This window comes from Poecile atricapillus, chromosome 1 (genome assembly GCF_030490865.1).
Source record: "Poecile atricapillus isolate bPoeAtr1 chromosome 1, bPoeAtr1.hap1, whole genome shotgun sequence".
Classification (NCBI taxonomy): domain Eukaryota; kingdom Metazoa; phylum Chordata; class Aves; order Passeriformes; family Paridae; genus Poecile; species Poecile atricapillus.
The window spans coordinates 68,449,952-68,464,101 of NC_081249.1; the positions used below are offsets into that span (position 1 = coordinate 68,449,952).

At 46.6% G+C, this 14,150-nt stretch overlaps 1 protein-coding gene across 1 annotated transcript; it reads right to left on the reverse strand.

The window, feature by feature from the left end:
- Positions 1-2,803: 2,803 nt before the first annotated feature.
- ALOX5AP (arachidonate 5-lipoxygenase activating protein) lies at positions 2,804-11,203 on the reverse strand. Its single transcript, XM_058847185.1, has 5 exons — positions 11,046-11,203; positions 6,792-6,891; positions 5,737-5,807; positions 4,319-4,400; positions 2,804-3,667 (listed from the first exon to the last, which is right to left on the reverse strand). The coding sequence occupies exons 1-5, from the start codon at positions 11,113-11,115 to the stop codon at positions 3,505-3,507; spliced, it is 486 nt and encodes a 161-aa protein (XP_058703168.1). The 5' UTR covers positions 11,116-11,203; the 3' UTR covers positions 2,804-3,504.
- Between the last annotated feature and the right edge of the window lie 2,947 nt (positions 11,204-14,150).

A 14,150-nucleotide genomic window follows, 5' to 3' on the forward strand; every position in this document is an offset into this window, starting at 1 on the left:
GGTTAGAGACACAGATAGAAAGGTAGACAGACAGACAGGCAGACAGACAGATAGATAAGTAAACACACTGTGCCTGTGCATATGCACTGATGGACAGAATGTTTGATTGTGCACCTGGGGTTTTGATGCACGAGCACCCACGAGGTGTGGCAGTGGCACACCGTGGCAATGAGCCAGGGCACCACTGGTGAAGCAAAGCCCACAGCCTGGCAACACGGCGAGTGGGACAATTAGCAGCATCAGCACAATGATAGAATCACAGCGTCATTCAGGTTGGAGAAGACTTAAAAGGTCATTGAGCCCAAATGTTATCCCAGGACTGTCAAGTCCACCACTAAACCATGTCCCTCAGGGCCACATCTACACAGCTTTTAAATAGTTCCAAGGATGATGACTCCACCTCTTCCCTGGGCAGCCTGTTCCAATGCCTTACCACCCTCTCAGCGAAGAAATTTTACCTAATATCCAATCTAAACCTCCTCTGGTGCAACTTGAGGCTATTTCCTCTTGTCCTATTGCTTGCTGTTTGGAGAAGAGACCTTTCAGGTAGTTGTAGGGAGCAGTAAGATCTCCAGTGCCTCCTCAGTGCTGAGTACAGGGGGATGATCTCTTCCTTGGTCGTGCTGGCCACACTGCTGCTGATCAGCAGAACTGGGAAGCGTTAGCTCTCCATATGCAGCTATGCTATGCATTGCACCAAACACTTGTGCTGGCCCCTGGAGTTTTCAAGCCAGCCTTAAGCAGGAGCCATCAGAGGGGCTGCCACTTCTGCCACCAACCATGTCCCCAAGTCCAGTGCAGTAGGTCCTCAGAGGTTCTTGTATATGTGACCCCAGCGTGCATTTTTACAGGGGTGTTTGTATTTTTGCATGTTTATCTGCAGAATCATAAAACCATAGACTGGTTTGGGATGGAAAGGACCTTTAAAGGTCATCTAGTCCAACCTCCTTGCAAGGAGCCTGTGTGTGCAGCTTTCTGAGAAGATGGTGTGCTAAGTGCTGACAACTGTACCAACAAGATCAGGGTGGTTTTGCTGCTGAAAAGAAAAACTAGAGCTGTGTAAGACTGTGGGGAAAAATATATCCAAATACCACTGACATTGCCTTCCTCTCACAGAAGGAGTGGGAAGGCAAATGCAACCACAAGGCCTGGTTGTAATATGGAAAACACAGCGTGACATTCACCAAGAATTTACATAGTGATCAATTTATGTTGCACCTGTTTGTCTGATACTATCACTATTTCCATTTACAGATAGATGAAAAATGGATTTTGCCTACATTTAAATCTCTTTTGTTATCAGAAAGGTTTTGAAGAAGCAAGTAGGAGATATTCTTGCAAAATAAAACATTATATCAAAAGATGGGCTTTGGTTCCTCTGAAAGATAACCTGATCATACCTAAGTACAACTGAGTAAAAACCAAACATCCAGCTGATAGAGAATCACAGAATATCTTGAGTTGGAAGTGACCCACAAGGACTATCAAGTCTAACTGAGAGGCCACAGAGTGCTATGATAGATTATCTGACCCAAAATACACACTTGAATCTTCTTCCCTTTATAGCTGGCTGGTGGAGAACCATTTTTCATGCTAACAGGGGAAGGTAAGAGTTCAAGTGAGTTGTTTCTTGATGCAGAGGACAAAAAAGCCCCAGGGGAGACTCAGCCATCTGAGGAGACCTGCAAAGTGGACACATAGAGTTGGGAAAGTCACCTCCCACAAGTGATGGCTTCTATTAACAAGTCCCAGACCTCAGGGAGACCAAACAGGCTGGAGAGCAGGGACTGGTGCTGGTGAAGCTTTTCCTGCTCTGAACTGGCTAAAGGTGGTAGCAGCATGAGCCTTTGCTGATTCCAGTAATGCAGAAGAGCTCTGTAGCTCCAGACCACTAGGGTTACCCCTTTCCTCCTGGGGTGCTGCCATCCCTTGATGGGTTGACACATGGGACAGAAGGGTAATGGGTCTTCAGCAAGGATAGGCAGCTGGCATGAGATGTGAAGAGAGCTACAGCAGAAAAGCATGGTGTGAGGAGTATTTGGAGTGTGTGATGAGAAGGATGAGAGGGAAGAAAGATGAGTGCCCTGCTTGGGAATAAGGTGTCTCAGCAGCTATAGGTTGGAAGGCTAGATTAAATTTTTTTAATTACCTATTCTAACCGGTGAGAATATTTACAATCATCATGCAATAAATGTGTCTATTACTAATCTTCCACATCTAAGATTCCTGTAGAACACACAAAAAAGAAAAAACAACAACAACAAAAATATACACGTGAATTGCCAGCTGCAGAGGAGAGCAGCCATGCACAAGCACCTTTGCCCCATAAGACAGAACCAAAACCCTCCAGCCTCGGTGTAGTACAAAGGCAGATGACTTTCTGCACCTACTTTTGTGAACAGCTCTGCAAACCCTCTTCTCACGTAGCGAGGAGTCTCATTCCCTCCCGAAGGAGTCATAAAATACAGCTTTATCCATCCTGCATGCAGCAATCAGACAGGCTTAGGAACTTAAGCACTCGTAGGGTAGCAATGCCTAAAAAGATTGCGCCGGCCTGTTTGCCTGCCTCGGTCTGCACCACTATTCAAAGCTCTCCTCAGCATGGACATTGTCAGAGCTGGGAGCAGAACACTGAACGTGCTCAGAGAGGGGGAGTTGTTAAGCTCGGTCTTTTTGGGGTGCTCAGCAGCTGGCACAAGGAGCCCTGTGCTGCTGCCCTTGCTCCACTCTCTGGTTGCTGAGCCACGGAGCAATGGGATCATGCACCAGGCAAAGAAGATGGCAGCAGACACGTTTCATTGCTTTAGACTGTTTTATTAAACAAAGCCAATCAAAACAAACCCAACCCCACCGGTGATACACCAGCTCCTCATTTACACACCACTCCTTTTCCCAGCTCTGGGAGAACAAAGAGGCTGGAGTGTAAATGAGATCAATGTGGTGAGTGTTACGCACATGAATATTTATCAAGGAAGACAAGAGAGGGGACGATTTGCCACCCTCCTGCAACAGCAAGAGCTTGGTCATCAACAAGTCAGAGGGAAAGGGTAGGTGAAGAGGCTGGTCCATGCTTTTGTGCGGGCAGCGGCGTGTGGAATGCTGGTGAAAGGCTGTTCTTGCCTCTGAGGGTGACTGGGAGAGCCACCAGTCAGGAACGACCCTGGAGGATCCTGGGTTTTGGGACAAAGGCTAAGTACAATACAGTTATGAAGCGAGGATACAATGTTCCTTCCGGTCATGCAATCAGCTTGCAAGATGCACTTTAGGAAAAAAATTCTAGAGAATTAACTGAAAGTCGTTACCATTCCTTGGGCGTGCAAAGTGCTCATGATAAATCTTATTCCTGAAGAAAAAAGCAAGGCTGAATCAAACTACAGAGCTTGTCAAGCATGAGATTTACAGAAATCTCACTGGGTTATGGGTTCATTTCTTAAACGGTTGAATTATAGCAGCTTCTGGGCATCAATAAACGAAGCGTGCTGACCGCCTGGGGGCTGTGGGGAGTTAGGGTATGAGCAGCAATGGAGAGATCGCGCTGGTTATTGTCTTAATGTGTATTTCAAAGTCACTCCCAAAAAAGAAGACGAGATAGTAGTTAAGTATTCCAGCCACAGACATGAGGAACAGGAACAAAATGATGCGTTTTCCAAACAAGTAACCAGGAGTGCTGAGGAAACAGAAATGAGGGAAAGCAATTTGTTAGTGTGCATTATCACACGAGAACCCTCAGACTTTGGACTCCACTGTTGAGACCAACTGAAAGACCCCAGGGGCTGAGAGAGAGGGGGAAAATTTCTCTTCTGTCTTGCATTGCCAGGCAGTTGAGAGGACTTAAATGTAATTTTCAGGATCCATTTGGATCTGGATTTGGCGTTCTGTTCTCAGCGTAGGCTGCTGCTTACAAAAGTGTCTGTTCAGAGGGACTTGAATGTGTTCTCATCCATTACAGGCTGTGAGATAGCTGTGTTTCACATGTGTGTAATTTGATTTATTAATATAAATAAAATATAAATATTAATATGGAAAGACAATCTTATGCAAATAGGGACACAAAAATGCAAACCTGTGCTTGAAGAGAGTCCTGTGAGTGGGAGCTGCAGGACCCCTGAACCCAGTGCTGCTGCACATCCATCATCTCCCTCAGCTACACCCATTCATCCAAAAGAATTTCCAAAGGAAAGCCTCTCCTGCACAACCCAATGCCAGCAGCTCTTGCAGGCAGCACCACAAGCCAGCAGCTGAGCCTGTGGAAGTGGCAGCATCCAGCTGTGCTGCTACCACATTCTGGATTTTGTAAAGAGGCTCTGCAAGTCCTTACCTCTGAGTCCTCTCCCCGAGGTAGCCCACAAAGTACTTCTGCCTCACAAACAAGTACATCAGGCCAGCAAAGGCAGCAGGAGCTGGGTAAAGGATAAAACAAGACATTAAAAACACCAGTCCAGGTCTCACTGTACACACTGTCCCCATCTGCTGCCTGGGCTGGAATGGAAACGGGAATCTGCAGTCCTGGATTATGGAACAAGCACTGGAACTGGGATGAAGACTTTTGTATTGGAAACAGCCCTTGCCTTGCCCTCACTCCAGCTTTTCTGAAGACTTTATGAGTGTAATCCTGCCCTCAGGATTCCGTGCCCACTGCAGAGCACACACTCACCACCATCCTTCCAGTACCTAAAGGGAGCCTACAAGGAAGCTGGAGAGGGACTTTTTACAAGGACTCATAGGATGATGGGGAAAAGGCTTTAACCTGAAAGAGAGCAGGTTTAGACTATATTTAAGGAAGAAGTTCTTCACAGTGGGAGTGATGAGCCACTAGCACAGGTTTCACAGAGAAGCTATGGATGCCCCATCCCTGGAAGTGTTCTAGGCCAGGCTGGATGGGGCTTCAAGCAACCTGGTCTGGTGGAAGGTGTCCCTGTGCCTGGCAAGGGAGCTAGAACAAGATGATCTTTGAGATCTTTTCCAACCCAAACCATTATATGGTTTTGTGAAATCCAGTGTGGGTCATACCAGGTTCAGGAAAGAGAACTCCAACTCAGGCACTGTCCTCACCAGAAAGAGAAGGCTGTTGTGGTTGGTAACTGCACTTCACTAGGAACAGGTGGAGGTTACACTATGGTCCAATACTAACTTCTGAGCATATAAAAAGGGGCTTTCCCCCATAATTCTAGCTTTTCCCACAACTGCAGACGAAACTGGTTCTCCTCCTCCTGGTCAGGAAACTCCATTTTTTCCCAGAAAAAATAGACATGTACCCCAGGTAAGCACTAATCTTAATGTTAGACAAACTCACACTGCATTGAAGGGGATCACAATTAGAAATGCAGGTCAGTAGTCCTGGGTTGCCCTCAGCACAGGGGAGAGCTGGCAGCTCTGGCAATTTAGAAATTGAGCCCATTTCCTGCCCCAAGACTGAACAACGTGGCAATAATCCACCAACCCCTTCTCCCAAAAACAAAGTGCCATAGTGCCATGTATGGGAAATGTCCCTGGCCTGGACTACCTTGAATCAAGTCTGGGAACACATCTGTTGACATAAGCCAAGCCAAGCCATGCCACGAGTGTGCTGCTACTCAAGCAGCATGCTAAGCTCCAGGACAGGAGGGTAAGAGAGGTTCCACTGCTGCAGAAGGGTTGGGCCCTGAAAGTGTAACTTCTGAAGAGCTCACCATCCTTTGCTGAATGTGGTGCCAGGTTGAAGGGGGGGAAAAAAAATCCCAAACTTAAGAGCATTACCTTGACTGCAGAGAAGGCCAGCGCACCAAAGCACAGCAAGAAACGTAGGGTATGCATGTCCACAGTTCTGGCTAGAATGGAATTTATTAGAGAGAAATCAGAGCACAAGCAAACAGAAAAATACTCAGTATGTTTCACCAGCAGAGAATGGTGGCAGGTGAATTTGGGCTGCACTAGTGCCCCCGAGAGTAGACTTCTATCCCAGAGCAATGGGAGGCCCCTCACCTGCCCAGGGCTGGGCTCCTCACCCACATCTGCTTCCCTGTTTTCTCACTCAGATAATGGATGCCTTTGTGCTGCCTGATGAGGAAAACAAACCATCCTGTGCCCATGTGGCACCTGTGGAAGCCACTTTCTCCCTAACCTGTTTGATCATGATAGATGCTGTGAGCTTTATTTGCTTAAAGTCCTTTAAATTGAGTCATATTAATAAAGTTATTGGATGCAACCAACAAATGTAGAATTGCATCACAAATAAGAGCGTCTCACAGAGTTAACATATATCTTTGCAGAGGAATAGCAATGGTTTCCAGCTGCCTCCTTCAGCTGTGAATGCTTTCTGAGGGGGAGAAGTGAAGAAGTTGAGAGTGATTATATGTGGAAAGGGAGTGGAGAAGTGGAGAGCTGTGTGCCAAGGGAGGTGCCAGAGACCAAGGGATTTGTGCAAGCTCTGACACCTCCCTGCTGCTCAGCAGGCTGACATCTCTGCTGGCTCTTTCCTTTTGAGCCCTTGGGACTCTGTCTGTGCCTGTGCCACACTTCCAGAAGGGAAGAGTGAACTGGTTCCCAGATGAAGGGACACAGTACTTGTGATGGCTGCAAGACCTATATAGATCCAGCCCATGGTGGCAAAAGGGTGCTGGATTCAGCCAGCAAACATATCTGAAGACTTCATGTCTGAGCACTGAGCACAGCTAGGGATTATGTACAAAGCCTTCATCTGAGGGAATTTGGAATGCACCCCTGGCCCCCAAAAGGGTTTGGATTTAATTTTAATACAGAGCATAATGAGCCCCACTCTGCCCTCACCGACCCCTCAGTTCTTGTCTACTCACTTGGCAGTGTAGACACGGTCGAAGGAGGAGGATCCCTGCCGCTGCAATCCCTTCCCATTGCAATGTCTGCTTTCATGCTCCACTTTGTTAGCAAAAAAAGCTGTTAAAAAACCAGAGTATTCAGTATGTCATCTGAAGATATTGCAGAAGCTGGGCTTTGTGGGCTCAGGTCTATTCCCATGAGCATCCATGCTGGACAGATGCCAGGAGAAGACACAGGTGTGTGAGGGTGCAGGATGTGGCCAGTGTGCTTGCTCTGTCACCCAGGTTTAACCAAACCCTCTGTGCATCCCCACATATCTGGAGGTGACTGGTAGCAGCTCTCACCTCCAATCCCTGTTTCATCCCAACATTGCACTTTGGTCAGTCTCTGTATCTTTGCTGCAGAACCACTGACCTGACCTGGTCCTTTGAGCTCCCAGTGGAAAAAGAGCTTTCCAGTCAGAGCTGCCAACCCCAAATCTTGCTCTCCAACAGAGCAGGGAGACAAGGGAGTCTATTCTCTTTCAGTGAAACCCATTTGCCAAACCAAGGACATCCTGCAGGGCTGGTTCTTTTTCCAGAAAGGCCCAAAGAAAGCCTGGCCTTAATGGCTGATCTGTGTGTATCCTCCTTTTAGGCAAAAGAGTTATGTCAGAGTGTTAGCTGCTGCAAAAATGCAGCACCTCAAGATAATATATCATCTTCTTGACAAACATGTTTTATCTGATGACACGAAACCAGAGACCATCAATCACATGTCTAAATACACCAGAGAGAGCTCTGGCAGGCTACAAGCTGCGAGCTTTCTGTTGTCGTGCACCCCATCTCAAGTGCATCCAAATCACTCTATGGCTTGGAATATTAACCTAATATATCCACATAAAAGATAGTCCATCAGGAAACACATTATTATAACAATAAAAATTTAACTAGATAAGCTGCAGGATTTCATCCCTGCAATCTGAAGAGTTGCCTCTTTTTTCATCCTTCATTGATGCTGTAAATAGGTTTTTTGTACTTCCATTGTCTTTAATAAAAGCTACTGAGCTTTTCGGTTCCCAGTGTTGTGGGACCCCCAGGGTACATACAGCCCTTCTGCAGAAAAACCCACGGTGCTTTAAACCAGCACCCCTACCCTGAGGCAGGCTGCAGACCTCCCACTGCCAGCAGCACCAGGCACTGTCCAGCTGCTGGGGGACCCAGACCAGACACCATCCGGTGACACAGAGTTCTCATCACCTCCACCTGCACACCAGCCCAGCCTTTGGCAAGAGGTTACCCTGCCTGCAGTGACTAAGAGGACTGTCCTGGTTTAGGGTAAATTTGAAAGAGAACATCCGAATGAGGTACCTCCAGAAAGCAAATTCAAGAGGCCTCTCCCCCAACTGGTTTGGGAAAAAGATTTCCTTGGAGAGAAGTGGAAAAAACTGTTTATTTAACAGAAATTGAATAATATTAAACAATAAAACCCCTTGCTGTTCAATGAGATGGCAAATTCAGGAAAGTCTTTTTCATGTGGTGTAGCTGGGCTCGCTCGGGCTCTTATCAGTCCCTCCGGCGCTGGAAAGTGCTGAGGCCCAGGCCCAGGTGGGCCACAGGTGTGAGATCCCAGGGTTTGGCTGGGGTTTTTTTCAGTCCAGAGCAGGTTTGAACAGATCCAAGAAAAAGGAAAAAAGGATAGTCTGGGGAACTTCTCTGCCTCAGCTAGCTAAAAGCTAACTAAAAGCAAAGGAGAGCTCTGTCCCGCTGTCTGTCCATGCTGCAGATAGCGCAGTCCAGGAGCAGGATGCGGGGCAGTGAGTGCTCTTTATCAACACGAACTGCGGCTTCTTCTTTCCCCCCTTGTGCTCTCAGAGCCAGCCTTGAAGGTCCAGAACTTAATATAAACAAGGTGATTGGGGATACAAGCATCATAAAGTCACCCCAGGACAAGAACCTAACTGAAGAGGACAAAGGTGATCAGCAATTTTGTCCAGAGCTGCAGCAATGAAAAACCACATCCTGCAGGTCTGGGACCACATGAACTCACTGGTAGTATACCTCCTCCCTTTCTTTTATCATGCATGGGAAATCTCTAGAAAATACCACAGCTTCTGAGAAAGCCAAGTAAGCCATTTATCTCCCTCTCCACTGCTGCAGGTGCTGCCACTTCCCAAATATCAGCTTGCTGCTGCAGAGAGGCTCCATGATGCCAGGAGGCAAGAGGGTGCTTTCACAAGCCATCATCAGAGGAGTGAGCAGAGCAGGGCTGGAGAGGTTTAATTCACCTCAGCTGTTCCAGGAGATAATGCCCTGAGGATCCAAGGCTGCACAGACCGCCCAGAGCCTGAACAGTGGCGGTCCCACTCTGATCAAGGCAATGTGCAAGAGTTCAGTGTAAGCCTGGTTGTTTCACAAGTCCATGCCAACAGACACTCAGAGCTGATGATCCCACATAGCCAGTGCTTGCAAACGTGCCCCTTATTTCTCTCCACTTTGCTTCCTCTGTCCTGGTCTGGTCAAAAACTGATTTGCCCTGAAAGCTGCTGGATTGCAACATCTCTCCAGTAAAAGAACAATACTTCAGGCTGCATGCGTCACTCAGTGGTATGCGGCCATGTGAGTCATTCCGTAGGATGTGCAGATTCCATCATGAACAAGGTGACTGTAAATGGACACCAGACTGGGGCAGCACCATAGCCTACCTCCATCTTTAGGAGTAACACCATTCAAGCTGTTTTCTAGTCCTGCACCCTATGCAGAGAAGCATTTAATCATAAATTTACGTGTTGCTAACTTCATGCACTTAGAGACAGTCAAGCAGAGGCCCAAGTACTTTGCTGAATGAGAGCCACAGCAAGAGTTCAGTACACCTGATACCCCTTGACAAACATTTCTACTGCCTTCATAATTGCAGTCACTGCAAGACTGCATATCAGGTCTGGTCTTTCTAGACAGAAAGCTTGGGAAGAGGAAATCAGATGATGTAAAGCTTGAAATCATGGTTTAGGGCTGTCTGTGCCACGTGCTCGGCAGACTCTGCCAAGCATCCTACTTCCCCTTTGTAGCAGCTGGGTCAATAATCTCACAGACAGCTAAAAACATATGGATGGAAGTCTGATATGTGCGAGTGAGAGGAAAAAACATGTATATAAAGTCATATGATTACATAGCAAGAAACGTATATTTGACACATTTCCTTAATCATGGTACGTGCTCTGGTCTTAATGTACCATATTCTGGTGATGTCACATGCTGTGCATTTACCAGAGAATAGCATTGGGTGAAATGATGTGGCATTTAGTGACTATGTTGAAACTAAACCAGTCTGCATCTCTTTTTTTTGTTTTTGTTTTTGTTTTTGTTTTTGTTTTTGCTCCTTGGCAGCTAGGCTCCCAGCACTTCCCCCTCTCTGCAGCAGCCCAAGAATAGCCCATTTCCTAGGACTTTTGTGTTCAGTGGGAGTCTCCTATTTGTAATAACAAGCCTTCACTAGAGATTTCTGGAATTTTCACCAGCCCCCCCATCCCACTGCTGAATCTCTTTGAACCTGGGCAAAACTCAATACTTTCTTTGTATTCTGGGCAGAATTTCCTGCTAAAATAAGTACTTGTAAGAGAGGGCGAAGAAGTTAAAATCAAATTTACACAGGAGAAATACTTGTTTTATTTAAAAAATCTTGAAGATTATACAAGGGACTACTACACAAGGCCTGAATAAGAGCTAGAGAAGGAAACTTCACCATCTCAGGAAATGTACATTGTTATACTGCAGGACGTGGAGATGCAGGAAAGCAGGAGAGCTGTGCCTGCCCACAAATAACCCACACAGACTCCTCCAATTCTATCCCCTTCACCCAGCTCCATGCAAAGGTCTGACCCATTGCAGCCCCCCAGGGACTCCATCCCTGCCCATGGCAGCAGGGCTCCAGCTTGAGAGCAGCCCTGGCTTACCATAGCAGGGACCTAGGTCAGAAAAGGAGGTCTTAAGCCATCAAATCAAAATGCATATAGCCACAGGGTATCCCAGCATATTAGTGCTTATATTAGCTGAAATGTATAACAAACTCACTCTAGAATGTCAGGGAGTAAGACCATGTGACAGTCAGGATACTGCCACAGCGTCACACAAAATTCCATGCTTAGAAGGCCGTTTCTAAAGCCAAAGCCATGCCTAAGCATGCATGCACTTATAACCAAAGATTATCTATCCAAAGATCAGCTCAGCATGTGTTATCCTGAACTTTCCTCGGCTCCCTTCTATCCCTTAAATAAATGTTTATTTTTGTCTTACCATTCTGGACAACGCTGATCAGGGTGACGATGGCAAGCAGGACAATGCTTCCCAGGGTCTCCTGGTCCATTCTGTGAGGGAGCTGTCAGGGTGGACGGTGCAGCCTCAGTGGCAGCTCAGTGCTACGAGCATAGAACGAGGAAGTGAAGGTCTTATCTTGAATCATGAAACACTTCCTATGGCTTCACAGAAGAGTGGCAGCACCCTCTGCTCTCGTGCCTATCAGGCTCGCTCGCTTGTTGTGTACAGATGAAGCCCAGGGAAAAAAAAAATTACACGTTCGTGATCCAAGAGGATACATAATGTGCAAAGATACCTATTGCCCTTCCTACACACAAGCAAAATCTGGATATCTAAAGCATGTCTGAGAATTTGGCCGGCTCTGTGGAACAGCAGAAGGCTGGAAGAAACCAGCCAGGCTACCATGGCATTGTCAGCAATTGCCCAACCACTCCACAAGTAGCTGGGAGGAGAAACAATGTCGAAAAGTGTCAGCAATGGTGTTGCTCTCATGCAGATGATCTTCCTGGTCACATCTCCATTAGTCTCACCAGTGAGGAGACCCCAGGCCTGCACACCACAAGCCAGAGCTCTTGAACTCCCGGGCATATTGGAATGGGCAGTACATCAGTGCTGTGAGCATTGCTGGTGAGCACAGAAATACGTCTTTTGTTACCAGGCATGGATCCTGCATCCTTCCCCCTGCGAGTAACTCCTTGGGAGACAGTGACAGCTACGAGCATTCAGTGTTTCACAGGCTTAGACTTCACAGTTGTGCCCCAATTTCAGTGCTTGAAGCCCAATATAGCTGAGCACAATTGCTGCAGCATGTTCACAGCTCAGATCCAACCCCTCAATGAAGTTGGCACAGAAGCACAGGCTCTGGTGTTGGACAAAGTGGTGGGTTGACTTTGGCTGAATATCAGGTGCTCACCCAAGCCACTCTATCTCTCCCCTCGCAGCTGGACAGGGAAGAAAAAATACAACAAAAGGCTAAGGGGTTGAGACAAGGGCAGGGGAGGTCATTAACCAGTTACTGTCACAGACAAATCAGACCTCATTCTGGGTGGGACAAAGCCAGGTAGGAGTTCCCAGCAGGAGCCAACCTGCAAAACCCACCCTTTTCAGTGGGGATACATTTACTTACAATGTTTTTATCCAATCTCTCTATCATGCAAATTTTTATATTCCATAGTCTTACATATGGAAAACTCTCATATGCTTTGGGGATAAACAAATACACAGAGATGAACTGGCTGAGAGGTAGGTGATTAACACAGGTGTGACATAGTTATCAGAATAGGAAAAGGCTGTTTTTTTGGGATGCCTTCCCTACAGTCCATACAGATACGACTGTGTGAGAAGCAAGGCCATAAAGAATATCAAGGTTTATACTTGCCCTGTGATTTTTTTCTTCAGATTTTTTACTTCTGCCAGATTTACTTTAGGAAAAAAACCAAATCCAAGAACAAAAAGAGAAGCACAACGGCTCTTTGAGAATGCTTTTATTCAGACTGAAGTTCTCTTTTTAAACAGAATGTGATCTTTTCCTAGTGTTTGAACATCAGTGTTTATGTTTTGTGGTCTACCGAGCACAGGATTGTAGCTGGTATTTAGGGATGGTATTTAATGCTAAGCATCTACTAATCTTCTGAGAAGGAAAAACCCATCACCTAAAAGCTGTTATGGAAATAAGTCAAAAGAAGAGTATTGTCTAAGCAGAGATCCATGTTACGACTGAAAAGAGAGGAGCTGTGCATGGGCATGGGCAAGCAGGAGAGAGCTGCTGACAGGAGAGGGCAAAGGGGACAGCACAGGTCCTCAGGACATCCGTGGTAGGAGGATTCCCAGCTATCCTCCTGCAGCAGGCACTGAGCCTTCTCCTTCTGCTACCTGTTTTGTGCTGGTGCAAACCTACCTGGCAGCCTGCAGCTTGCTTTTGATTTACAAGTGGCAGCACAAGCACATAAGTCTGCTCCAACTTGCCAAGAAAACACACACGCTTCCCCACTATCAAAGGCTTCCCAGAGGTGACTTCTATTCAGCAGAACTCATGTATAAAAGAGGGTAGGAATCAGGCTGCTGAGGTATGAAGTTGCCATGATGCAAAAAACCCCACAACACACCAGTTTATGGCAGTAGGCTTTTCAGCAGGCTGACCCAAGCTCCCATCCCTCGCCCTGTGCGCTGGCCACATCGTGAGAGATGAGCTGTTGATGCCTTTGCTTTCTTATTGTCCTCCTCTTTGCTTTCCAGGTCTTTGCTTTGCTTCTGCTCAGTGCCTCTCACCACACACTCATCCCCACTTTGCTCTTCTGCTCTGCCCCTTTGGATTTCCCCCTGTCCTCTGGCAATGCTTTGGGATTTTGGCATTTGACAGCCACAGTGCTCGTCTGGAAACCCAGCCTGTTCCCTCCTCTTACCCAGGTTTGCTCCAAAGCCATCCCACATGTATCTGTGGAGGAAAGCAGGGTTTCACACTCCTCCCTTCTGTAAAAAAAAAAAACATGACATCAACTCCAGGGCTTGTTAAAATGATTTCTTGGTGTGCAGGGAGAAAAAAGCTTTGCCAGCAAGAACCTCTTTGGTATTGCTGCCTTAAGAAAGGAACTGCAGGGTTTTGTTTTGTTGTTTTTTTGTTGTTTGTTTGTTTGGTTGTTTTAAGTACAGCATCACTCTGAGGGCTCTGCTTGAGGAAAAACAAGGAAATCAAGATGGTATGTGAGACATGGAATAAGAAGTCCCTTTAGCATGGCAAGGCAAAACTGTTGTATAGACAGACAGAGCAGAAACCTCTTATGGGGAGGAATATTACCTTTTCATAACCCTTGGCACTGGAATAGCTGCAGGCTAAGAGATTCTGGCAATATTTTTGCAATTTGGGGAATTGCCTTGGCAAAGGATGGCTAAAATTACTCTGCAAACCATTTTTTCCATGTCTACACACTAAATTGTTCCTTCTCCCTGGGACCTAAACACACATAGGATCACTGTCTGGATAAGATAAAGTTGGCACCACTGGAAAACCTCATCCACCTGGGAGAAAGATCAGTGCAAAACACCTCCATCATATCTCACTTGCCCATTTGAAATAAGGGATTTTCC

What these genes read in the sequence shown, in the direction of transcription:
- ALOX5AP (XM_058847185.1), bottom strand. Translation starts at nt 11,115, where the DNA reads ATGGACCAGGAGACCCTGGGAAGCATTGTCCTGCTTGCCATCGTCACC. An exon ending in GATCAGCGTTGTCCAGAATG is followed by an intron (nt 6,892 to 11,045) that starts GTAAGACAAAAA and finishes GTTTTTTAACAG; the next exon opens with CTTTTTTTGCTAACAAAGTG. An exon ending in GACCGTGTCTACACTGCCAA is followed by an intron (nt 5,808 to 6,791) that starts GTGAGTAGACAA and finishes ATTCCATTCTAG; the next exon opens with CCAGAACTGTGGACATGCAT.